At 43.4% G+C, this 27,143-nt stretch overlaps 1 protein-coding gene across 5 annotated transcripts in view; it reads left to right on the top strand.

Annotated features, from left to right (window-relative positions):
- SLC66A2 (solute carrier family 66 member 2) overlaps positions 1-27,143 on the top strand; it is a 65,511-nt gene that overhangs the window by 5,664 nt on the left and 32,704 nt on the right. For 4 of the 5 annotated variants that reach the window (XR_013927002.1, XM_080380368.1, XM_080380367.1 and 1 more), the window contains 2 exons: positions 4,477-4,610; positions 8,865-8,918. Coding sequence is in view for 4 of the 5 variants with exons in the window: in XM_080380368.1 (XP_080236494.1) it covers positions 4,477-4,610; positions 8,865-8,918 (188 nt within the window). In the remaining variant the exon portion in view is untranslated. The remainder of the gene's footprint in view (positions 1-4,476; positions 4,611-8,864; positions 8,919-27,143) is intronic. The other variant, XM_080380369.1, reaches the window with a different exon arrangement.

The raw sequence follows: 27,143 nt of genomic DNA, 5'->3' as shown, positions 1-27,143 counted from the left end.
GTGCTGGGGCCAGTGCAACGTGCTCCCTGCTGTGCTTAGAGGTTTACTGAGACAAGCATGCAGCTGGAGATGATGTACAGGAACACGTTCAGCTTGCCATTGTCTGGGGCAGATTCCTACACACGTACTTGTTGCACTCTAACACCTACGGTGTTACTAGTGGATCAGGTCTGTGCTGTCTGGTGCTGCTTTGGCTTCGGTGGGCCAGTGGTGTCTGTCTGTGGGACTTATGTAGGAAGGAGAAACTTTTGCTTTTAAGACTTCTGTTACTAAAATGAGTCTTGCCAGCTTTTACCAGGTGGGGAAGGTGGTGTGATGCTGTAATGAACCTGACAGAGTGACTACAACTTTACAAGATTGCACTACATATGGCCTGCTGGTGGAATCCTGCTCGGATACTGACAGCAGAAGCGTGTTATGCAATTCCTCCTCCTCTTCATAGATGCCAGAGAGCAAGGATAAAATGCGCTGCTCTTTTGTATAAAAAGTACAAGTAAAGCAGGTATTGATGTGCCCAAATGAGAAGCTTGTTTTGGGTCTCCATAAAGTCCTGGAAGCTCACATGTTGAGGAGAATCTCTTATCAAGAGATCTTGTTGTAAAACTAGTTTGTTTCTTGTTCTTCCTGCTGGTTAAATTCTGTAATTAGGCTTTCAGGACCCTGCCGTGCTGCTGCCCTGGGCTGTCTGTCGCTGCCCTGGTGGCATGTGCAGTATCCCGTATGCTTTCCACGTTGTCTAGAATCTGTGACTTCCGCTGGAGCAGTCAGCCCAGAGCAGTGAGGCTGGTAGTAATCTGGTGTAATTTCCACGCTTGTGGTGAGTGCACCTGCCTCGGCTGTGGGCAGAGGCTGTGGGGCTCTGCCTGGGACAGTGTGGCCAAGGAGATGGGGATCTGGTTGCAGCAACAGCAGTCACTTTCTTCTCAGAAACATCTTGGGAAAAGAGAAGCAAAGCTTTTGTGTTTGGTCTAGTTGGGCTGCTTCTGCACAATTGGCATTTGCTGCTTTGAGCAAGACCTGGGCTGGAACAGCAGGATTATTGCAACAGGATCAAGCAGTGCTGATGGGATTACGTAGCTTTCTCAATGACTAGTCAGTCTTTGCTGTGGCTTGAACATTCACTTCCCTTGTCTTCATTGCCCTGAACATGCATAGGTCATTTTAAAGCTGTGAACTATTAAAAATGTAAGCCCCACTCCGCCCCCCTTTATTTGCATATTTGACTAGTACAGGAAAAAAGAATTAGTTTGTTTTTACAGCATTGAGTACAAAGAGATAAAAGCTGTTTAATCTGGCATATGAGGTCCGAGTTCCCTGAGTACTGCACATGTCCCCGTTCACCTTCTCACACAACATCCTAGCTGTGGGGTGAAAATGCTGAATGATGATGGTGACCCCCTCATCACCAGGACTTCAGTGTTGTTCTTTTCTGCAAGCCTGTTCTGGTGTCCTGGGGCTCTTCATCTTTCGCTCATCATCTGCTTCAATGTTCCTCTCCTCCCGGTTCCTGCTTAGGCAAAGATGGGAATGATGTCTGCAGGGCAGGTGGTGAGCAGGACGTGGTAGAACGGCACGCTCTGCCCGTGGGGCTCGCAGCTTGCAGCGCTTCTGGCTCAGGCTGGCGTGAGGAGCCTTAGGCTGGATTGGTGTTGCTTTGGTAGGCCCCGAGATCAGCGTGGAGCAGAGTAAGCGGCTTGGAGTGCTGTTTGTTTCCATGATCCTGAGCAAAATGGTTGTTCTGGCTGTACTTTTAAAGCTTCGAGAACCCATCAGTGCTCCTTGACACTGGTACACCTTTGGGTCTGGGCAGTGTGGTGTGTGGGCTGTGCCCCGTCGTGCTGCCCCGTGGTCTCCGGGGTGGATGTCCTGCAGCGTGAGGGCTGTGCAGCCTGCAGGGCTCCCTCTGGGGCTTAGTGTCTGCGGGCTTGTATTTCACACGAGTATGTTTTGTTCTGTAACCCTTACTGTCTTTGGCTGAAGGGTTGTAAAAAAGAAATCTACAGGTGGCGTGTGCGTTGTTTGAAGTCCCTGTAAGAATTTTCAAATTTTCAGTTTGCCTCCCTTGCGCATTGTAACTTTTGTTCTCTTTCCCCTCCCCCCCCCCCCCCCCTCCAGTTTCTAAGGGGTAGAGGATCTGCAGCAATACTTCTGGTCTCATTTCCAGTAAGGCTGTGGTGATGGCACATTGTTATGATCAGATAGCAGGAGCTTATGGGTGGTGGTGGTGGGTGGATGTTGATAGTGCAAGCAATACCTTTGTGAGGCACCCATTCCTGAAGGGCCAAGTATCTCATCAGCTGGGAGAAGCTAACCTTGCAGGGACCTGAGGCTGGCTTTACCGTCATAACAGCTTCCAGCTTATTTGCTGCTAGCTCAGCCCCTATTAAAGGCATTACTATATTTTTGCATGCAAATGCTTTTGTAATTGGAGATGTTTTTTCTAAACCTGATGTAAACAGCTCTAACTGCTCTGTTATTCTGAGTAAGTCTTTCGCGCTTTTTTTCCTCATTCCCTGAGTAAGAGACGTAAACCCGTAGTGAATTCCAGTAACCTGGGGGAACTTGGCCACAGTTAGCAACAGGGACTGAGTGAGCTTTGGGATCATGGGCACGGTGAATAGGCTGGGCCAAAGTCTTGTTCTTCTCCTGTGCATTTTTCCTAGTGTAGGGAAAGCCTTACCCAGAGCATGCTCTGCCTATGGTTACGTCCATCAGTTGTGTTCTTTTTTCCTTCCTTATAGCATCCTGCAAATTTGTTAGCATCAGTAGTAGTAAGAAGAGGAGGGGACTAAGGGATGTGGAAATACTGTATCTTCAAGTAGCTGCTGATGGTGTCTTTGGAGTGATGTGGAGGCTCAAGCGTTGTCGTACTTTTCCAAAGCTGCATGCCATTAGGCAGGAAATACTTAGCCATTTGCATGGGTGTAGGCTGCTTGGCTGTTCTGCACAGGAAGATTTCCAAGAAAGCTAGTCAAGGACTTTCCAGTCTCTCTCCTGTTCCTCGTTAGTTGACTCATAACAAAAAATACCTCTCTGGTGAAATGGCTGTAGTGGAGGTGAAGTATTCTGTGAGAGAGCGTGGTGGTGAACCTAGTTGTTTTTTACCAACATGGAGCCCTGCCATGACAGTAGCCCAAGCATAAGAAATCATGTTTTGCCAGGGTGCTGTAAAACAGGAACTGTCGAGAAGAGGGCAATGGTTGCTATGCCTGTGAGGCTGAGGTCTCAGGCAGCTTCATGTGCTCAGAGGATGGCTTTAAGCAATTATGCTGGAAGGAAATTTGGAAAGACTGTGTGCCTCACGGTGCAGGCTGAAGGATGTGGGGAACATAGCAATCCATTTTCACCAAATCCCTTCCTCAACACCTCTGTCTTCAGGGCATAAAACCTGGCAGAGCTGAGCACAGAGAAGCAGCTCACAGTGATGCATGTGCAGCCTTCCTATTCTAAATCTAATATGCCTTGAGGGCTGCCTATGAACAGCTTCCACCCTGTAGCCCTAATGCACTTACTGAGTGTGTCTGGTGAGGACTGCTGAGCTTTCATTGAGGAATTCAGGAGCATCGCTGGCCTTTGCTGAAGGGTCTCGTTTTCCTCTGGCAGAATCTTGCGCAATCGCGTAAGAATAAGCTCTTCGGTCAAGACTGGCTGCAGTCCACGTTCACCCCTCTGTGTTAACATGCAGGAAGGGCTCAGTAGTCCCCACCAAGCATCATCTGTGAGCAAGCAGAAATTAAACTGGGAAGGGTGGAGGGCAGGAGAGGACAAATTAAGTATGTTTGGTTCCCACATCTTTTGGGCTTGCTTACTTGCCCCGGCCTTGGTCCAAATTAGACACAAATTGATTAATTGATTGGTGTGTTCTGCAGACCTGGTCTTTCCACTCAGAAGTCTAAAGGCAAAGTATCATACTTCTCACCCCCAGGAAGATGTTATATTAAACCTAGCAAGCTAATAGCTGTGGGTATTTATTTCTTTATAGGCCAAGCACTATTGTTTTTATGACTTCACCTTAAAAATGAAAACCTGAAAAAGGTTAAGTTTTGCACAGAAGTCCTTGTGAAATCTACTGAGTGTGTATGTGGCAAGGACACACAACTGGTATTAATGCAGCATAACTCTCTGGTCTCTCTGTACTGCCTTCACTGTTCAATGAATCTGCTTCTCTTTTCAAAATAATACGTTTGCTGCTGGCTTTGGAAATGGAGACTTCAACTTCTGGTTTCAGAATTTCTAGGATCAGTCCACAGGGAGGTTGTAATAAGGTTCTTCGGTGCTTCTGCAAGGGGATTGTGACTCTTGAGCTACTATATGTGCACCTAGGTTTGGCTGGTGACTTTGTCTAACTCAGGCTTTCATACCTGTTACTGTTAGGATTTCTTTTTTCAGGTGCTTAGATAGGATCAAAGAATGAAAGAGTACAACGCTTGTTATCTTTGAGATGTTTTATGTATTTTCTTTTATCTTTTTTTTTAGGTTTGGAAGGCATTTTGAATCCCCTCTTTTGTGGCAAAGCATTATCATGATCATTACTATGTTACTGATGCTGAAGCTGTGCACTGAAGTACGTGTATCCAATGAGCTGAACATAAAACGCCGCTCTTTTGCAGGTGAGTGACACAACTGACTTTTGCAGGATAAATCTTTTTGAAAGCAAGGCGCACTGTATTTTGGACAAAAGTTCTGTCTGAATTGCCATCCATATATAATTCAGTGTAGCACTTCCTGAACTTTTTTGAAACTGCTTTTTTTACAGGTAAATATGTAAAGCTGTAATTTTATTTCAGATGAGTCTTGGTTCAATCTAGAAATCAGAGTTCTCCTTAATATTTCACACTATGCCCTAAGTATAGAGCTGGCTGTGATGCCATTGTGCTAGCCTGTGTTTTTTTTAGATCTTGACCAGAATAAGAATTTATTTTCTTTAGCTGTACTTTCTACCAAGTTCTTAGCTATGGTCATATGTTTTTATCTGAAATTTTATTTTGCAATTGCAAACATTTGCTTTTGTACATAATTTATTTTCTACTTACTGAGTTTCTGGCAGTCAAAATAGGAGGTGCTGTCATATGGCTACAAAACAATGTCTTTTTGTGTACAATTTCCTTAGGTTTTAGTGTGCGTTTAGTTGGGATTTATGCAAATTTTCACATTTTATTTTGGTTATTTATTAATTTTTAGGCATTGATAATTTCAGTTAGGGCCAGAGTATTATTGTTTATTTAATGAAATGTTCAAGCTTAGTGGGAAGTCCCTGCTTCTTTTCCCAAATATAAAATGAGAGGGGTATTTTTTGTGTTGACTTTGACTTACAACATTTTTATGTTTCAGCTTATCACCAACAATAACAGAATTAACGCTGTCAGCTTTTTGTCAGTTGTTTTGCCAATATAGATGTATAATTTATTCTCTCCATCTGTTCTCTTCTCTCACTCCCCATATAATTGAGGGTCTGATTCAGTTCCAGATATCCACAGCCATCATTAGAAGGCAGCAGCTACTGGCTGTGCAGTAGGGTAATTTATCTAATAGCTAAGGAAGCTGCTTCCATTCCTGCTCACTGTGGAGTGTAGTGTGGAACTGTTCAGGTAAGTGAATCCATGTGGAGGGGGAGCTGCACTCCAGCTCCCAAACAGAAGCTGCTGTGTTCACAAGGGTGTTAGTCTGGCAGGATGAACGACTTAAAAACTGCTTTCAGCCAGGTGAGGCAGCAGGTAAAATCTAGGAAGCGTTCGGGAGGGACATGGATGTTTTCTCCCTCCTTTGCTCTCTGTGCTGGCGTTTCCTGAAGTGGCAGAACGGTTTCTCTGTTTGCCCTTTCTGAAGGGAGATTGTCCTTGTGCACATTTACACGTACACTCTTGCAGGCTCCTTTGGTAACCTTTGGGCAAAAGGGGAGGCTATTCAGTTCCGTATATAGCGCTCTTTAAACAACTCTCCCTGAAAGACATGCAGTCTCCTAAAGGGTAATCAGTCTTTCCCTGAGCAGGTAATCAGTCTTTCCCTGAGCAGGTAACAGAAACTTCTCAAGGTCACATTGTGTCATTTGATCCTTTTCCCTGAAACTCTGCTTGTCATGTGTGTGTTTAACTGGGGAGACTGATTTTACTTGTGGACCTTATTTATTTGTTTTCATCGAAAGGCTTGCATCCTTCCACAACCTTTGAGAACAGCTAAGATCTTTTTCTTACCTGTGATTGATTTTTAGTAAGGCCAACTGTAACGTGATGGCTCAGAATAGACATGTAAATGCATACAAAGCTCCTTTCAAGACGGGCAGAAGGATGGGTTTGTATTTCAAGCACAGTATGAGTAGGAGTGAGATCTGTGTTTCTAATCCTATGCCTAATCTTACCTCCTAAGTTTTATGGTGATCTAGGCAAGCTGATAAATCTGTGTACTTACTTTCTTTCCTCATAGGGTACAGGGCAGTGAGAGGCTAGGTTTGAAGTCAGTGTTCTTCATTAACCTTGTCGTATCCTGAGGGGAAGGTGCAAATTTTCTGTATGATAATATAATTTATTATTTCTCACATGGCTGGTCTTCAGTTTAAACCTTTTTCTTCTTTAATTTCTATCCTCCATCTGAATGTTTCTGCAAAATAATCCAAAATAGTTAGAAGGTGAATAGAATAGAATATTTCAGTGGAAGGGAGGTTGCTCTTAAATTAGTGTTAAATGTGGTATTTCTCCCCCAGTCACATTAGTATATGTTTATATATATATATATATATATAAAAACTATATATATAGTTCGTTTTGAATTAAGTTGGGGTTGCTTTTGTTATTCTCATGCATAAGGTTCCTTAAATAATAACTAGTTCAGAAGGAATCTACTTTAAAACATCCTCAAGAAGTAAGGAGCAGTCTCATTCTGACAAGCTTGTTCTGTATTCTGTAGCCTGTTTTGTGGTGTTACTGGGTTAAAATACACACCAACAGTAACTCAGAACATAGACATAAAGCTGTTCAGTCGAGATCTTGTACTTTCACTATGTAACTATCATAGCATGAAAATATACAGTCTCCCCAGACACTTTCCACTAATGCTTGATTATTTCTGGTAGGTTCTATATAAAGAACTTACTAGGAAAACTCATATAATCTGACTTTTTCTCTCAGTTACTTCTCAGTTGTGGGATTTCTCCCCCTCCCCTTTTTTAGTCTTGTGAAGTGAAAGTAAGTTGAAAGTGGCAGAGCCCATCTTTGGCTGCTGCTGCCTTCTCTGACTTTGTTCTGGATACATAAACTTTATCCTTCAACTACGTGTACTGGTTGAAGACAGGGTAAGTCCTCTTTGTATATCCAGCTGTTCTATTATTTTTAAACTTTGACTGGGTAGCCTGTTTTTAACTGGTCTGAATTGGAAAAAAACCCTAACCAACCTCCAAACAAGAAAACAACATTAAAATCCAACTTTATTTTAAAACCTCCAATGGTAGAACAGTTTCTCTCCTGTGTATGAATATTTTGAAAGCTATGTGAAGGAGTCTCCGGATGAAGTCGGCAGGCTTGAACAATACCTCCTTTTATCCTTTATTTAACACCACTTTGATTGCATCCTGGCTGCTTTAATGCAGATCTCCTGTTACCATTGTTGTGGTAATAACAGCTCTCCTTACTCTTAGCCCACTGTTAAATTGGTGTCTTCACAGCCCTGTGTGTGCTGTGTGGTTGGCTCGGTACAGAAAGGCTGGAGGCTCCGTGGTAGTTTCTGTTGTTGTTGAAGGGGTTGTGCTGTTTCTGGGGCATGATGGTGCTGCCAGGCTGGAGAGCTGAGTGGTGACAAGCAGAATGTGCACATGCCCATGTATCGACTCGAGAGCCCAGAGCAGGCTGCAGCGAGGCTCTCACAGATAGAGCAGCTAAAACCACCTTGTCACTCTAGAAAACGTCAGCAGGCCAGAGCAGTCTCCTCATGTTCCTGTGGAGACAGACACCCTATGAAGAGCCCTCTTTTTCTTTCCCCAGATAAGCCTTCCACCTCTCTCTGACAAAGATCAGTGTCAGTTATGCTGAAGACATTGTGACAGATGTCAAGCACACTGAATGTATGAACTATTCTGAAAAGCAGTGCACATTGTTCGTTAAAAACAGACTCTTAGATATCTCTTACTGTAGTACAGCCCAGGCTCCGTAAGTAGAACATGGGCTCTTGTATTTTTTTGTGAAGATGATTTCCTCTGGTCATTCATCCAGACTTGTCTTCCTTCCAGTTGCCTTAACCTGCCTTGTAACGTGTATCTTATTATAGCACGCTGATCCCTTGAAGAGCTCTGGTTTTGGCTCTGGAAAGCACTCGTGTAATATATGGTTTTCAACTGGCAGAGGAGGGCTAGAGGGAAAAAAAATTAGCATGCAGAATGGTTGCAGATGGGGTCTGCTCCATCCTTGATACGATTGGCTTGAGCTCAGGCTTTTTGAAACTATTTTAGAACAGCATTTTCCATGGGAGGCAAGGCAACTGTATTGTCTTAGCTGATTATACGTACATATCCGCAGGCTCAGTGTTGCTGAGGTAACAGCTTGTTTTCTCTGATCACGAAGAGTATATAAGTAAGAGTTAAGCTGTCCGTTTCACTGGTTTTAAGCCTCCATTTTTTCGCCAGGGTACATGGCTGTGGGTTCTGCATTGTGACTGCTCTGGGCCTTCCTACTGCTTGACCCTATCTTAACATCCTGGGGTGGGAGCCTTACAGAAAGCACGGAGACTAAAATTTCTGGCATGTTTTGTTTTGGCTATTGTTGTTTTATAAGCAAAATATACTAACTGACTAAACTGTAACTAGAAGACCCACTGTTGCATTTAATCATACAAGTCTGTTTGTCTTTCCTTCTTCCCCCCCTCAACTGTTTTTTACATAGCTGCAGATAGTAAGGATGAAGAAATCAAAGCACCTCCCAAGAGATCCTATCTGGGTATGTACTGTACAAACCCATTCTGCATGAAGTTGTCCTCTCAACTATGTTTTTTGTGCTTTGTTACCTTTTGTAACCATTTTTAGAAATGATTGCATGGTCATTTCTATACAGAATGTTTGCGTTGCCTTACATACTAAAACCTGGTATGTGATTTTTTTTCCTCTTAATTTTCCCCTCCCCAGTTTTAACTTTCATAGAGGAAAAGATGCTTTCAGCTCTATTTCAGAAACCAGTTTTCTGAAGACAGTTGAATTCACCGCATTGGTGTCTCAATGATACCTTCCTTTTTCTTTTCCCAAGCTAGACAAGCAAATACATGATACAGGGATCCATCTCTTTAGATTCATATTCCTCCTCTTCCAGCTGTGATTCTGCAGGAAACTATGAAAAATACAGGAGTATCTTTCAGCACTGTGTTCCGAATGCTAGATAAAAAATTTCCCACAACACCTGATACTCAAGCAAAATGCCTGCATCCTTGTGAAATTTTCTGTCTTGTTTCCCTGTCTTTCATTAGAACAGCCTCAAAATTGTTACTTGGGCATTAGTAACATTTAAGGTGAGAGCTTCCAATCTTCAGTTTCAGAGTTGGAGTTTATGTTCTTTAGTTCGCCTAAGGAAGAGGAAATACTAGGTGCAAACCAGCTTTGCAGTATTTTCAATTATTAATAGTTTGGGAAGACAGTTTTACTCAAGTAATGGCAGTTCTGTTTTAATTAGTTGGGGCATTGCATTAAGGAAGTTATACTGACTAGAGATAAAGAAGTTCCCTAGAGTCAACTACTAGGCTGTTTTTGATTGAACTGATTTGGAATTCCACATTGATACTGGCTATGCTGTCTTGCAATTCTTGAGTTAGTAAGGGGTCAACTGAAAAAAATACAGGGTAAAGAATAATATTACTGGTGCAGAAGCAGAGTCTCTATTTGTCAACAGACACAGTTAATTAAACTGGAGTTAGCTCTGAGAAACACTACCAAAGAGTTAATATTAACCTGAATGCTTTCTTGAAGACCATTCCTGCTAAGGTTAAATAGACTCTCTTTTAATGATTCATCTGTGTCTCCCCTGTCCAGCTGTAGGGGCAAAATGCATGCTCTGAGAAATTTACCTTTTTTTTGGTCTGATACCAGTATTTTGCAAAGCACCTTTTCCTTTTGTGTTTTCAAAACATTTTTTTCCGGACTTGGTATCAAACTGTTTTGGTTTTCTGTTTGTCTTTAATTGTAGTTTGTAGTCATCCTCACTGGCTTGCAACACTAACCAATGGAATTTGTTGTTATGGAAATAAGCTTTAAGAAGTGGTGTCTTCCTTGTGCCTGTGTTTCTGTTGTCTTTTACTAGTATTCACCAATGCTTTATTTACAGTGTCAGCGCTAGAAACAGCTGTCTGTGCTCCTAGTTATGAGTGGATTATTTAAAAATGCTTCAAGTGGTTAAACAGAAATAAATAACTTAATGTGACCTTGTATTTATTTTAGTGTTTTTTTTCTTGTCATTTTTTGGTTAAAAAGGAATTTGTTTGGTAAGTTTCATAGCTTAAAAATTTGGTTTGTAGAAAAAAGCACCATAACTCTTAATCCAACTTATTTAAGTCTGAAACTTTTGGTTAATAAATGTTACTTGAAGTTTACTTTGGAATTGTTTAGCAAAATGGGATGAATCAAATTGCCACTAGGAAAGAGGATACTCTTATGCTATTGTTCAGATGAAGACTGGGGTGGGTGAGTCTGTTGAAATGTGATAATTCGTAGTGGTGTAAACAAACTAGAAATGTTTTGAGGTGTTTGTGTATATAATGTATGTATAGAAGTATGTCCTGGCGGTTTAAAGAGTGGGCTGCCTCGTGCTTTGTCACAGTGTAACTCATACTTCAGTTTGCAGAGGACTTAACCGAGCTGCATCCTGCAGTGCTGTGTTCTGCTGCAGCGCTGGGGAAGCTGCTTGAAGTTAGGTAAGGGGAGTATTTGACATGCTTTTCTGCGGCAGTGCATTCTCACAATGTCTTTTTAATAAGTTTTGATCTTTTTCATTTCCCCTATTCATTTTAGCGGTGTAAAAAATGTTCTTCGATGTATTTTTAGGCTTCAGAAACCGTTTGTATTACTTTCTTTTTCTGGTTACATAGTAAGCACTCTGTGTATTGTGTTCATAATTGAAGATTGACTACCCATAAACACTGTTTTGTTGTGGAACTGTTGAACTGTTAATCTGAAAGCGTGCTGGCCTACCAATGAATTTCAGGTGAACTTGGTAGATAAATACCGAGGCATTTGTTTGGTGCCTGCCTTTGAATAGGAACTGAGCTCCTGCTGTGCTCCCTGGGGTTGCTTTTAAGTATATTTTATTGTCAGTAATCCAACAAACCACTTAATGGCACTGTTTTTCCACTTATCTGAAAAAGCCTTTATCTGGCACATGACTGTGACTTTTGAGCAGTCAGTGCTGAGGGGAGTTGGGGGTGTGTGGGAAGGTTGCTGTGGCTCCACTGCCCTAAGTAAAATGAATATAATTTACAGTATGGTGGGCCTCAGAGTGTAGGGTTTCTTAATTTCACACAAATAAAATTATTTCCCTCTTTTTCTAGGCAAAGGAAGGACTAAAAAGGATTAAGGAGCTCCAGTTCTGAAGGAACAATGCTTTATTCCCTGTTTCTAATGCAAGTGTCTAGTTCTACCTAGTGCCTGCTAGCATTTGATGGCTGCCGCTGAGGCTGAGCAAAGCCGCGGTTGAGTGATGTTTGCTATTTTGTTTTGGTTTTCCTGATGATGTGTTTTGGAACAGATCTAGATAAATGCCTTAATTTGTTGCACTAAAAGAGAAGTTTCCTCTCTATATATATTGAGCCCTGTGAGTGTTGGAGATTGTTGGGGCAGAAGTAACAGCACACTAAAGGAGGCATTGCTCCAAAGAGGCTGTGTATCTTTTGAAGTTGTTTCCAGTGGTCTTATTGGTGTGGCAGGCAAGTCTCAAACTGGATGTGGCTTGTTTGATTTTTTTCCAGGTAGATGTTTAAACATTTTGAAGGACAATTCTGATGGATCACAAGGGTTTTTCTTCCTTCTCTGAAGGCTTGCAAACCTCTGGTTTTAAAACTTGCCATATTACCGAACCTTGCTTTTAGCTCAAACAAAAAGTTATCCAAGTAATGTTAAGTTTTAAAACAGTAGTAGTAAACGACAAAAACTTAAGATTCACCAAATGTGCATTGAAAAAATATTTAAAACTAGTTCTTTTTTAGGTGGGAAAAAAATGTAAAATGTCTGTGTAGTTAACTGCACAGTTAGTATCTCCATAATAATGAAGAGAGAATAGTGAAGTGGATTAAGCAGGTGCAGTCATCTGCTACATGGTTTCCACTGGCAGCCTGACAGCCGGGTAAATAACTTGAACTTTCACCTCTTTTTTTGTCTGCACTCTTTACTTAGGGCATCGGCTGGCTCATGATAAATTAGGTGTTGGCATACTCCAGAACAGCAGTAATACATTACATGTGCCACGGAGGACGTAAAGGATTTATTGGGTGCTCGGCTCTGTCTGTTCAGTGTTGGGTCTGCGTGGGTGCGCAGGGGCGTGCAGGCGCGCACTGTGGTTTCCCATGGGTGCTCTGGCAGTAGCATGCACGGTGCACTCCTCTGTCCGGGTGCCGGCGTCCTGAGCCGAGCTGAGCACAGAGCCGAGGGACGGTTCCCTTGGGCGGCTGTGGGCAGCACTTGGGTTTCATTGGAAGCGTGTGATTTCTACGCCATGCTCTCCAGTAGCCGAGTTCTCTGTACAGCTGCTGTGCAGTCAGACACCTAGCGAAAGCACAGTTGTTGCTGGGATGCGGCTGCCACCACCTCTGTGTGTAACTGCACACGGACGTGAAAGGGTTTAGACTGTGAAAGGGTTTAGACCCCTCCTTGCCAGGATTTAGATGTATGTTTGTTAGGCTAATTTCGGAGTGCTTTTGTTGAGCTTCTGGGGAGGGTGTGCAGAAGAGGGATTGTAACAGCAACCCTGTGTGAAATTGGGATGCCAAAGGGATTTTGTTTCTTGCTTATTAATGGAGTTCTAGTTGTTGAGGAATTCAGGTCTACTTTGCTTAAGGAAATGGCACCTGGCTGCATTGGCACTTTGGTTGTAGTTCTGTTTGTGGTGGGAACAGTTGTGTCCCCTCATCTTTCTCTGCGTCAGTATTTAGGCCTTTTCAGAACAGAAAAGAAAATGGAGATTCTAAGGATGAAGTAGCAATTTTCAGTTTGTTATATGGGAAATACTTAATATGAAAACTGTAGAATCTCTGGGGTTTTTTTTGGATACCTAATTTTGTTTTCTTCTTAGTTGATGTTACAGATGAAACAAATAGAAGTCTGGAAAATATCTGTTTATCTAGGTATGGGTCTGTGCTGGAGGTCTAAGTTTTCAGGCATTTCAGAATAGTTCAGTCCAAATAGAGCACCTACTAATTTTTTTTTAAAGGACCTTACAAATCTTTTGCATCCTGAACAGGTAACTTTTTTTTAAAACTACAGATGCAGGCAGATAGAGGGAATAGTTTCATTAAAAAGGTTGTTGCTTTATTTTCATGGGGAATTCCTGTTTCCTGAACCATTGCAAAACCAACACTAAAATACTTTTCTTTCAGAAAGCTTGAAAAAAATGGTTTTGTGTCAGTGTTTTCTGGGGCCAGTGTAATGTTTCTCTATAGATACTCTCTTTCAAGATTGAGTTCCATTTAGTGTAAATCTTTCTTCAGCTCCTCAGGCTAATAGGCCTTGAGTGAGAAGTTGTACTGCGGCCTTTTCTGTCCTGTTGAAGCGTTGGAAGTTATCCAGTCGGAGGGCATACCTTTTTGCAGTTTATCTGGTGCTATTGAGAAGTTATGAAAGGAAAGAATAAGTTTATCTACTTAAATTTTATATTCCAGAGGGACATTTTCCTTTTAGAAAAGACAGCTGGGAAGGGAGAAACCCAAATATTAGGTTATGATTGCTGAGGTCTCTCTGCAGATGTGATCCCTGTCTCTGGTAGGCTGCAGTTTCCTTAACACGAGGCCCCCAGAAATGCAGGTGTGCCCCCCACCCCCGGTGAGGCGGTGGGGTAAGGCCAGTATGTTTGCTGTGTGCGTGTGTGCTTGTTACAGTGTGGAACGCGGAGCTCTGTGAAAGCACATTCCTGGCCACGGAGCGATACTGTCTTTCGTTCCCCGATTGCCCTGTGCCGGAGGCAGCTGTGCCACATGGCTGTGAGGTGCAGCAAAGAGGGGAGGGGGAGCCTGTCCATAGACTTAAGAGGCTGTGATGAGGGACCCAGGTGGGCAAGTTGCTCTGGAAATGCATGGCATGTAGCAGGTTTAGATGTGAGAGGCAAGCAATGAGATGCTTGGGAATAAAGGTGATGGATCACCAGCGGTTTCTTTTCATGGGAGGCATGGATGAACTTGGCAATAGAAGGGGAAGGGGCTGAAATACCTGCATGAGTGACACATAAAGTATGAGGCAACAGCTTCCAAGTCTTAAGCAGGTTTCAGATGCGTCGCTCTATTCATGAACTGCAGACATAATATCTGTAGCTGTAGTAAAGTGACAGGGGGGAACACACCTGTTGCTGTGTTGCAGGCTTGCCCTGGTGGGCAGCCTAGCCCACGCAGCCGCTCGCTCACTCCCCTGCTGTGGAATGAGAGGAGAATCAGAAGGGTAAAAGTAAGGAAACTCATGGGCTGAGTGAGGTAGACAGTTTAATAGGTGAAGCAAAAGCTGTGTGTACAGGCAAAGCAAAATAAGGGGTGCGTTACTTCCCATCAGTAAGCAAATGTTCAGCCATTTCCAGGAAAGCAGGGCTCCATCATGGGTAGCAGTTACTTGGGAAGCGACAAACTCCATCACTCCAAACACCCCCCTTCCTCCTCCTGAGCATGCTGCTTACACTTTTTGTGATCACTTGATGAATGTGTGAGCCGACACAGGCAGGGAAACAAAAGACATCTGTATTCCTAAAATAGGGAGCTGAGAAGATGATGTTACCTATGCTCACTAGTGATCAGGCCTGGGAACCTGGAAGACAGTGTTCTGGTTTTGGGGCTACCACACTTTGGAAATACTGTTTAGCTTCCTTTTTAAGATTTCAGCTTACAGGCAGTAGGGAAAACAGCCAGCCAGAGGCTTGTAAAATCTCTGCTGAGTCAGAATGGTTTCAGCAAGACGTTTATTTGGGGGTAGAGCAGTATGTTCAGACTGGAGTTATGGGCGTTCCAACCCCTCCTTTTGCACCAGCCTTGCTACTGCTTTTGAATGGCTTCAGCGAGAAAAGGGAAGCAGGCCATGCATTTAGTTCTAACGCAGTTTACAGTGCTTGTGTTTATAATTTCAAATGGTCTGCCAGGTTGAACGTAGGACGTGATGGCCCGTGCCTGTTCTGGCACCCTGCCTGCCTCACGGAGGATGGGGACGGTGGGTTAGGCGGTGCAAGAGGCTCCTGCAGCGCGGGGACCTTGCCTTTGCCATGCGGTGTGACACACGTGGCAGTTGTCCAAAAGGTGGGAGCCAGTTGACACACACAGCTGAGGTATTTCTTTGTTACAGATTTGTTAAAAGCTGGGGGCTAGGTAGTATTCCACAAAGCAAGCCCAGAACTCAGAAGAATAATAATGACACAGTCTAGTTATACATACGTGTTTTCCAAAGTCTGCCTAAAGGGTACATTGGTAACTAGTTATGCTTGGTAGTTTTCTATTGGTCTATGAATATCTTGCTTATATTTAAACTTACAGTGTATTTTTATTTATTACGCATGTCCGGAGGGAGGTGGAGGGCTGAGTCTTTTTAGTCCTGAACAGAGTTGGTGGTCGTGCTCTCCCCCTGCCGCCTTTACCTTCACTAGTTAGTCTCATTCTGCTGACTTCTTGTCTTTGTTGCAATTAACTGGCTGTTGACATTTCTGGGGTAGGAGGTTCCCCTTATCAGGCTTGTAGTTCTCCTTCAAGACAGTCATTAATACAAGTTACAGATACATGACTAACCTAACTTCACTAGAAGTGAATCATTTTGTGTTGACAGCAGTAAGATAATGGGGGTTGAATGCATAGCCTAGCCATGACAGCGGCGGGGGGAGCGGGGATGGAGGAGTGCAGCTGTTGTTCTAAGCCTCTCTTTATTGAAAAGAAAAAGGTGGGCAGGGAACAGAAAAAAATCCATATTTGCTATCAGGAAATTCTAGTTTTATCTTAAACTGAGGGAAAACTGTCCTTTAACACTGGAAGAAGAGAGAGGTGGTGAAGGTGGCTTTGCAGCGTGGCATGAGCAGTGACACCAAGGGGTATGGCAGGCCGGGCTCAGCCCTGGGCTTCAGCACTGAGCTGCTGGGTCGGCGCTGGGCTGGCTGCCGGTGCCCCTGCCCGGCCCTTCGGCGGGGGTGAGCCCGCCGTGTCACCCAGCTGGAGGCGGGTAGGAAGGAGGTGACTGTTGGAAGAACTGTTGGTGGCAGGCTGGCACGACTGTCGCTTCTGGTTGGTGGTGTAGGGGGGAAATAGACGAGGGAATAAAATGTGGATTTTGCTTGTGCCGTACAGCGTACCTGGGGCGGGGACCGCTCGCAGCAGCGCGTAGCCACACGAGGGTGCCCGTGGCTTTCCGAGCTGCCTGCCGGGCCGTCGGCTGGAACCCGGGAGAGCCTGCCGAGCTTGCTCCCGCGGCTGCGTGGGTAACTGTAAAAACAGCAAATAAACAGAGATTTTGAAAAAATCTTTTCCTCCGTGGTGAGAGAAACAGCTGGGTGCTTTAATAACATCGGCAACGAACATTTAGACATTCCAAATAACCGATTTGTCTGCCCATCCTGCGGGTCCGGGAACATGTATACAGCAAAGCTGCTGCTTTGCTTTGGTAGATGCGAGAAGCTTTTGCAGTTGCCTGCTTCTCGAGCATGTCACGTGCCGTTGTATACTTGGTCACATCTAGATCTGAACGGTGAGATTTGTTCTTTAAACAAGGTCACAGAATAATTTGGCTTGGAAGGGGTGGCTGAGGTTATTTGGTCCAGCTCTACTTGGAGCAGGTCCAGTCAGATGAGGTTGCTCAGGGCCCTGGCCGGGTGAGTTTTATCTCCAAAGATGGAGATTGCACCACCTCTCTGGCATCTGTGCCAATGTCTGACCATCTTCATGATGATAAAGTTTTTCTTCCATGTAATTGGAATTTCCCTTGCTGTAACTCATTTCTGTTACCTCCTGTCCTGCCACCATTTGCCTTCAAGAAGAGCCTGCCTCCATCTTCTCTACGTTCTCCCTTTAGATAGCTGTAGGCAGCAAGAAGCCTTCTCTTAAAGCTGGACAAACTTGGTTCTCTTGCCTTCTCGTGTACACCATGTACCTCAGTTTTTAAATAACCTCTGTGGCCCCACCAGTGGGCTCATTCCAGTAGGTCAGTGTCTGTCTTGTACTGGGAGCCCAAAACCGAACACGTTACTCCTCATACCATCTTGTGGACATTGAATAGAGAGGAATAAACACTTCCATCTGCTGGCCACGTGCTTACTCGTGCTCAAATAGTCTGCCAGGCTGCCCTCTGCTCATCTGTCTGCACAGCTGCTCTCTAGTGGTTCAGCCCCCTGCACCTCTACTGTGGTGTGTGGTTACCCCTTCCCAGCTGTGCAACAGCCCTGCATTTCATGGTACTCCTGTTGGCCCACGTCTCCAGGCTAAGATCCCTTTCAATAGCAGTGCTGTCCCTCAGTTTATCACACACTCACCCTAGTTTGGTATTGTTCATGAACTTACCATCATCCAGGTTGCTAATAAAAGATGTTGAAGAGTGTTGGCCTTAGTGTGGATCACTGTGCTGCCTTGTAACTGGTCATAAATTGTATGCTTTTTCTTTGAAAGGAAAAATGCTTTGCTCCTGATGATCCGGCCAATTTTCTACACTCTTTATTGTCTGCTTATCAGTTGATATTTTACTAATAAAGATACTGTAGGAGACTGCCAACAGCCTTGCTAAAGGCACCGTAAACAATATCCACTGCTCTCCTCTTGTCCTTTGAGCTAGTAATCTCATAATAGAAGGCAGTCAGGTCAGTCAGGTGCAGTTTGCCTTTGGTAAATCCATGCTGGTTGTTACTAGTCACCTTCTTGTCCTTCGTGTGCTTTGAAATTACTTCCATGAGGACTTCTTCCATAACTATCCGAGGGATGAGGTTAAGCTGACTGGCTTGTAGTTGCCCTGATCCTCCTCCTTGAAGACAGGTGTGATTTTATTTTTTTTTTCTCTCCCATCCCCAGTCATAGAGAACCTCTCCCAATCACCATGACCTTTCAGAGATGATAAAGCAGCCTTGCAAAGACATCAGCCTGCACCCTCAAGACCCTCAGGTGCTTCCCGTCTGTGTCCTGTGACTTGCATAAATCCATCAATTTAGAGGTTCCCAAACTCATACCTTCCTGTTCTGTGGTTGCTGCTTCACTCCCTCAGCTTTGCTAGTAGAGCTCAGAAACTGCAGAGGGCAGACACTACCAGTGAAAGCACATTAAAGCATTATTAATGCAAGAAGTCAATAGGTAAGTTTAAAGCCATGGTGACAATGAGTTGACTAGCTTTGATTATGATATGCTTTGCTGCTTGTCTGATGTCTTTCAATTTCTGTAAGCAAAACAGGTGAGAAATTTTTTTGTAGATTTTCTAGATGATGGCTAAGTTGCCAGTTTAGTGCAAAAGGTATAATTAATGAAACATTTAAAGAGTAACTCAGTTCCACAGACATCATAATAAACTTTCAAGGTGAGGTGGTTTTGGTTGTTAGTACAGATGCAGTGATAGCTCATTTCCCCCCCCGCCCCCCCCCCCCCCCCCCCCCCCCAACTGGTTTGTAACACTGGATGACATGGTGCATGCTTAAAGAAGTGCTGCCTGCTCAGATGTAATGGATTGTCTAGACAGCTTGCTAGGGAAAAAATTTCTGGCTGCAGCACATTTTTAGGATCTTGTTATAGATCCTGGCACATCCCCATTTTCTAGGTTTCATGTATTCTTAAAGAATGTTACCTTTACATTTGTGTAAGTGGTGTAGAATCAACAGTTCAACACACGAACACATCATTAGTGTCAACGTATCAAGAGTTATGTCCTGTGCAGGAGGTGGGGGCAGAGCCTGCCCTCAGCTTCTGCTGCTGGCTCTTGTATGTGGGCTCCTATGAAAGGCAGACGCTGCTCGCTGCTCATTTCGTATGTTGAGGCCCTGCAGGCATCGTTTGCTCAGGGCTTTTGTTTCTGTTTACAGTTTGTCTTAGTCTGTTGGAAGTGTGCCCACTGAGATACCATACCCACTGTAGTATACTGAGTGGGAGGAATGGACAATGAGGTGACCCAACGTCTAATGCTGGGTGCCAGCTCTCACTTGGTCCCCATTAAAATGGTGTTTACAAGGGGCCGGTATGACAGTAAGATGTCTGAGCTGACATAATATGTTCTACAAACTGTATGTGAAGGTGATGCTCAAGGTACAACCTGATTGTTGCACTCAACCTGATTTTATTTTTTTCACTACATTTTATGTCCTATGTGTTTTATTAGCCTTCTTTAAAGTGCACTGGGAATATAAAGTTAATAGCTTCTACTAGCTAGAAATAGGGAACATGTTTAATGTCTAAGTTTCTGAAGCTTTTATAAATAATGACATGTTAACAAGATGTTTCCTTATGCTGGATATTGAAAGGCACTTATCCCTGAAGCAGCAGCGCTTTGCCATTTTCATTGCTGTACCAAGGGAAAACAAAATAAACCCCTATCTATTTAGACACAAATGTCATGCTTTTAACCTGTAATGTGCTATGCTGACCATCCTTGACTGAAAACATTTAGGAATAGCTTTATTTTACTGAAAGATTCCCACCTTCCCCCAGCTCCCACTCCTGCTTTGCAAGCAGTGATGCACCAAAGATACATTTATTGGAAAAGGGTTTTCAAGCCCTAGATGGACACCTCAAATGAGAAAGAAGAAAGGTCTTTGCTACACTCCAGTTAGCTGGTCTACCTGGGCTGTTCACTTTTGGGAGATGACGCAGGAAATTCCATTTTATGTCCCAGCTGTGAATCGGGAAGACTGAGCAGTGGAACCTAGGTGGTCACTACCCGTGTCCCATGGGCATACTAAGTGAGGGTGAATCAGGGCGGGGGGTAGGTGCTCCTGCTTTCCTGCATGTTCTTGATCCCCTCTTGCCCTCACAAAAAGATGCAGTTGGCTCTGTTTTGCCTTTGCCCCTGTTTAGCTTGTTTAGCTCTCCCCCTGAATGCTTTTAGCCTTATAAAGGCTGCAGCTGAAACAGCCCGGCCATACAGGCTGTAAGGCAGCGCTGTGGGCTGTGAGGGGTGGAGATGGAGGTTCCTCCTGCACAGGTAACTCCGAGTGTATCCTCTGAGCAAAGCCACTCTGAGGGTCCCCTGGGAAGCCAGGCTGCAGGCAGGAGCAGACCGGTGAGAGCTTGAGGCAGGCACGCTAGCCCTGAGGCTTCTCTGATACTTGTGTTCCCTGTCTTTGGGATTGTCTGAAAGAGTGTGATTTTATCCTGACTTGGCATGGAGAAACATCTGGAATCTCGGTGTTTCCCATAAAAGAGAAAGGCCTCCAGTCTGGCTCTGCCCCTGCCTCCGAGTCGCCCACAGAAGCCAGAGGCAGGCAAGGGGCCTGTGTCCCATCCCGGCCGCAGGCTCCCAAGCCTGGTGAGATGAGGACTACCCTCTGTGGTGCTGGGATCAGCACTGCATCATGGAAAACTTCCCACTGCCTTACTAAGTTTTACTTACTAATTTGCTTTTGGGACAGTAAGTTCATGGTTGCCTTTATTTATGTTTATTTTTTTTGAGTAATTTCTTACGAATTTGCAAGCCCAAGGCATGCTGAAGAACAAAACCCAAACCAAACACCCTCTGGGGTGAATGCCAAATTGTCACTCCTGATGCTTGGCAGTTAATAATAGGTGCCTAAAGAACAACTTACAAATACTGAAGAGAAAAAATCTGTTTGTGAATTATTCATTCAGGTGGGGAGATGGGCATTGTTGGGAACAATGACCTAGATCTTCTTGGGATTTAGCCTGGAGGTGGTTTGATGGGAATGCTGCCATAGCACAGACTTGGCCTATGTATAGTAGTTAACAACTAAACCCCCCTCCTTTGTTGTACCTCTAACAATAGGAGACATTTGTTTCTTCTGAACTTTGTATTATAAGTAACTTTTTTCCTGTACTGATACTCTATCTCATCTTACTGAGATGACAGTCACATTTCAAAAATAGGCAACTTCTCTTCCCTGACCCCCTTGATTTTTTTTTTTACTGTTGCATGCACCCTAAATAGATAATTTCCAAACAGATGATTACATTAGATATTGGGACAAATTATTTAGACATTTAGCGGTGTGACAGTGCAGAGCGTTCAGCAGCACTGGCTTACAGTCATGTTCCAGATTGCAGCCTGGGCTGCTGGAGGGTTGTGCAGGACATTGCATCGAGGAAGAGACAGAATTAAGACAGAAGGATTTTTTTGCAAGCCATATTGTTCCTGAATTCACTTCAGAGTCTTGTCCCACAAACAGTTGTTCCTGCTTTAAGGCCCAAGCCATCTCTCTTTGATTTCCAGAGACTTCAGTTCATTGAAGCTGTGGTGAGGAAGTCTTATGTTGTAAAAGATTTGTTTCCTCTTTCTTGGTGAGGATGATTGGAGCTGCCTTTGCAAATAACAATTTGAATTATCAAGTAAGAGATATGGGAATAAAATACGTCATTGTGTCTTTCATTTAGTTCACATGGTGACGTCTGTATCAATACAGTCATTATGCTGAAGTAGGTTTTGTTGCTGATGAAGGAAGTGTGGTACCTATACAGTTTAGTAATGATACAGCTGTGGTGGGTTGACCTTGGCTGGATGCCAGGTGCCCACCAAGCTGCTCCATCACTGCCCTCCTCAACAGAGTGGGGCAGAAGAAAATAAGATTAAACTCCCCCTTGCAGGTCAAGAAGGCGGCAATTTAATGAAGCAACAGCAAAGGTGGTGCGTGCGGAAGCGAAGTGAGACAGAAGACGTTATTCCGTACTTCCCATGGGCAGGCGATGCATGGCTGCTTCCTGGGAAGCGGGGCTTCAGCGCATGTAGCGGATGCTCCGGAAGGAAACGTCACAAATGGCAAATGCCCCCCCTTCCTCCTCCTCTCTCTCAGCTTTTGTATTTGAGCAGGTGCCATGTGGCGTGGGACATCCCTTCCTGGGCCAGCTGTCCCGACTGTGCCCCCTCCCAAGGCCTTGCCCACCCTGTCCTTCCCACCTGCCCACACAAGCACGGCACAGCGGGCTGCTGTGGGGCTTAGCCGGATCCAGTGCAACAGCATAAGGTGATCCATTCAAACTATGTTTCTTGTCATGTTAATAATACGTTAAATAGCCATGTATTGGATTACTTGTAAGTTATAACAAGCTGTTTTAGTTAAAATTGGATTTCAAATAGAAATGTGGATTTTTTTTCATATAGAAAATATAGAAAAAATAGAAAAATGAATAACTTATTCAAATTTAAAAAATGCAAATAAACTGCAGTGTGTGTACCAAGTCTTCTGTGGAAACATGCTTTTTTAAAAAAAATAAAGCATGTATTATTTTTAGATAGATTTTTAGTAAAATTAATTTTTTTTCTGGTCACCTCGTCCATTTATATTCTCAGCCACTATTCAGAAATGGAACAAAGTGGGTGTTACTCAGCTCCCAATCAGTTTCTTATTGTTTGAATAAATGAGACTTTTATTAAACTGAAAAAGTAAAAATTGTTCTTGCAAAAGCAGACAAAGCTTTCTAAGCTCTGGTTCCGGTGCATCAGCCAGTAATTCTTTAGATTTAGTATTTGACTCGTTAAAGCTATGTGGTAGATGCTCAATGGTTTAAATGCTACTAATAGACTGGCAGACATAGGCCTCATTAGAAATGTGCATAGTCACATTTTAAAATTTTAATTTGTTTTATTTTTGAGTAAATATTTTTAACTTAAATTTTATTTTATCTTGTTACTAGAAGAGTTGTATGTTGTTTCTGAGTATATGGGGAGATGACATAATACTGAGTGGGGTTGGGGAGAAGGGGTGTAGCTTAGCTGTTCACGCGAAGGTGCTTCCTGCGTCTGTTGGATCAACATGGAAGAGGTGTTAATTTTTCAGTGAATCATCAATTTACAGTGAGGATCAGGGTGCGTGCAGTCTCCCTCCAGATGCTCAGAGTGCTAGTAATCATCATATTTCCCTCCTTATGGAGGGAACTATACCACCATTATCCCTGAACTTACGAACATCTCCTTTCATGTGCATTGATTTTGTGCCCTACTTTCTTTTTGCTCTGCTCTATGATCAGTATGCATTGCATCTACTGCACTGGGATCCTATGTTCCCTCCCATGGGTAGGGGAAACATTCCAAATCCCAGAATTCAGTTCTGACAGATTTATTTTTACTTGCATTGTACATTTAAAAAAACAAGTCTTGTTCATCCTGGATGATTCCATGGAGACATAGAAACTAGTGAAAGCAAGACAGATCCCGAGTATTTCAGGGAAACATTTTTTATTTTTAATAGTTGCTTAAAGCTGTCTTTTTTACTCTTACTTACGGCAACTCAAAAGCCTGATGAGAACTCGGGAGATGCAACATTTTAAATATTCAGAACATTGCTGTTTCTTCATGTAAGGTATACGAATTTCAGGTTCCCCCCCCCCCCCCCCCCCCAAAATCAGGACCGATACCACCATTTCTAAAATACAAAGACTACTTTGGCTTTTATACACACTTCAGTAGCCTTTGTAAGCTTGCTGCATTTTGTGTGTGGACACTTTTCTTTAAAATTTGAAGTGTATTTTATAGTCATAGTAATGAAAATTTTACCAACCCCTCCTTATTTAAAGTGACTTTTTGGTAGGTTCTTTCTAAATATCACAAACTGTGCAGTTTTTGCTAGGTATCTTTTTTTCCCCTCTCCTTATCTCCAGTTTTTATAGCCTTTGAAAAGAAATGGTTGCTGGTCTTGAAATTCTCTGCTTCCTCTCACCACCGTTTTTTGTCTGCTTACACAAACAAAAAACTTGGAATGACTCCTTGCTTATGTTAAGGTTTTACACTGCTGACCTTTCTTGTCTTTGCATCCCTTGGCATGTAAAAATCAGGAGCAGTTACTTCAGAAAATGTCATTTGGCTTGAATTTTTTTACTGTCTCTTCAGAGACACTATTTACTCCCTTGTGCCTTTCCTCACCCCCTGTTGGGATTGGGTTGTAGAAGAACAAGTAACTGTGCTCTCAGGGAATACAGCAAACTTAATACTGAAATGGCTTAAAATAGTTTTATCCACAGGTTCCTCATTAAATTTCTGTGTACAGTTGATGTCAAAGAACTGCTTAGTCTTTGAAGAAATTTACTGTTTCTTCACAGAAGAGCACAGAAGTGTAACGAGGAGTTTGTGGACAGAACTGTTGTTTGGCAGCTCATTGCTGATGGCTGACCGGTCACCTTTCTCTGTGTCCCCAGCACTGGGAGCATGGGATGTGTAAGGGACGCGGCAGTGGAGGGCAAGTCGCCCTACCACTAGGCCAGGAAGAGAGGGGCCGTACCCTGTCGCGACAGAGTCATCTCACTGGCGAGTGCTGCCAGCGTGCTGTCTTCTGCCTGTTTTGGTGTGGAGTTTTCTTTGTTGTGCTTTTTAAAACTGATTATATTTATGAAGGGGGCATAACAGTCAAAGTCTTTGGCCTCCAGCAGTGGCTGGGTGCCGTGACATTTGGCAGCAATGGCAGTCTAAGATATTCCTGATCCTCTCTTTCTTTTTCACCTCCACTCATTCTTGCCCCCTCAGTTGTACTGACAGAATGGTTTGTGGGATTGTTTTGAACCAAATAAGTGCACAGATCTGGCTTAAAATGCTGGCCTGTTCTTTTTTGTGTGTAAAACCTTAAAAAAAAAAAACAAACAACAAACCAACCAAACAAAAAGCCCCACGTTTTGTGGCTTTGATGAGAAACACTTCAGGGAGCTAAACAGTTGTTGTGCTATAGCTTGAGGCGGATGAGAGGGACTTAAACTTCTGCTGAGCAATGTGAACAATTTGTGAGTGCACACCTGGGTCACCACCAAACTCTTCATGACAGATCAACTTGCTTAACCCTAATACCTCTCTTTGCGGATCTTGGAGATCCATGGACTGTGGAGCATTGCACTGCAGGCACAAGGTGTTCACCAGCTGTGGTGTTCAGGAGTGCATCTTGTGTAACCACGGCTCACGTCAAAGGGGGATGGCTCTCAAAGGGGGATTGCTCTCGTTCAAGCTGAGCAGCTGGGAGGTTGAAGGGTAGTTCTGTTTGAGGGTAGCTCGCTCTGGCTTGGCTCCTCCAGTTACAAGTGCTGTAATCAGTAAGGCAGCCTGCAGGTGCTCAAGTGAAACTCTGCACTGGTCTCCCTCCCTATAAATTCTTCCTGCTAATGCAAGTGAAGTCATTTGTATGGAAATTCCTCCTGTTTGGTCGCAGTATACAGTAATTTAGATTTGTGCAGATTTGTTGTGAACAGAGTGAGTTTTGGTTTAAAGATTGTGAGAGAACACTGCAGGCATGTAGGTTCTGGAAAACCTTCTGCTACCAGAAGTCCCTTTTTTTTTCTTTTTTTTTTTTCCTCCCCCTTTCCCTAGAAAGTCATATGGAAATTGAAATTACTCCCAGATTCATCTACCTACATTTCTTTTTTTAAAAGTGGATGAAATTCCATAGTCACCTTTACAAATGTCAGTGTGCTTAAATGATATTTATGGTAGCAAATGAGAAATTGTAAGTTGAGTTTTTTCTGCTACTACTGGCCAGAAATTTGCTAATTGGTTGTTGGGGTTAAGGGTTGTCATTGGTGAATAGTCACATCTTCACAAACACATACGTAAATAATGTAAATGAATTTGCCGGGTAAAACTGTCTGGCAAGGGCAGAATTTAAGCTGAGAGGAGACACTTCCTAACCTGACTGGGCAATAGCCTCGTGGCTGGAGGCTCCTTTAGGACATGGAAAGACCTAGGCAGAAGGTCCTTAATTCAAATCAGAGACATTAAAATCTTGAATTCACTTCCCAAATCCCAGCTGTATGTTTCCCTTTCTCCTCATCCTTCCCGAGGTATTCCAAAGTCTTCCTTTTGTTGCAGTGTAGAGCAAAAATCTAGAAATAACAATTTCTTTTTTTCAAAATGGGATTCTTGTTTGCCAGTCTACCCTGTTATTCTTAACTACAATAGACATTTGAAAGGAAGCCCGATGAAGGGAGTAGATTGTGCACTTATTTTGAGATATTAGCATCTTTGTAACACAGTTCAGTTAATTAAAAAATAGTCTGACATTTCCGTGTGTGTAGCAGGGACTGGGCAGAGGAGCAAGGCAAGTGGAAAAAAAGAGCAGAAAGCTTCCTACCATTTTCTGTGGGCTTGTTACAATTTTGAAGCGTTCAACTATCGATACTAAAATAGGTCATTCTGTGGTTAACTGAGGCAATTGCCCAGAGATGTATGTAAGGCCACCTGACATTATTTTGGCAAAAGAGGCAGTTGCACAGGGCATTATTGTGTTTGGATGCTAAATTAGCAGGGCCAGTTTGGGGGCTAGAATTTGTCTGGAGTGGTGGTGGGTTACCTAGGAAACAAGGATTAAACTTTCCACAAAAAGATCCTAAATGAGGAGAGTAGTTTATATTTTTAGGAGTGTTTAGCTTTGTGTTGTATATATAATTAGATGTGCATGTATGTGTGCCGGACTGCAGTATCTGAAAAGAAAAAAAAATCACGTAAATGCTTTCTTTTTGTGGTGTCCTCACAATAGAGGAGGTAGGGTCTCAGGTATGTCAAGCTCAGAGGGAGCTGAAAAAGAGAGAGATTGTTTCTCTTGAGGCAAGTTACTGGCTAGTCAGCATTTTCCCCGGAGATGTGCAATTCAGAGGGGGGTGAAGCATCACCTGAGCGCTACCTTCGGCGTTTCTCGGGGGAACTTGCTGTGTTATACACGCAGCCTGGCACTGTAGTCCCTGGCACGGTGGGATCGGAGGCAGCCTGCGTCTGGGCTAATGCACATCTTGGGTTTGTAATATTTCAAAGAACCTTTATTTGTCTCTTTAATTGCAGTCTTTGAATGAGGAGGAGGATGATAAGTGCATATTGTTTCTAATATAGTACTCTTGGTATCTTCTGAGACTTTAGCTTCAAA

The sequence above is a fragment of the Falco punctatus genome (genome assembly GCF_963210335.1).
Source record: "Falco punctatus genome assembly, chromosome: 3".
Taxonomy (NCBI): domain Eukaryota; kingdom Metazoa; phylum Chordata; class Aves; order Falconiformes; family Falconidae; genus Falco; species Falco punctatus.
The sequence above is the reverse complement of the archived record's forward strand: the minus strand, read 5'-3'. Positions and strand labels throughout refer to the sequence as shown.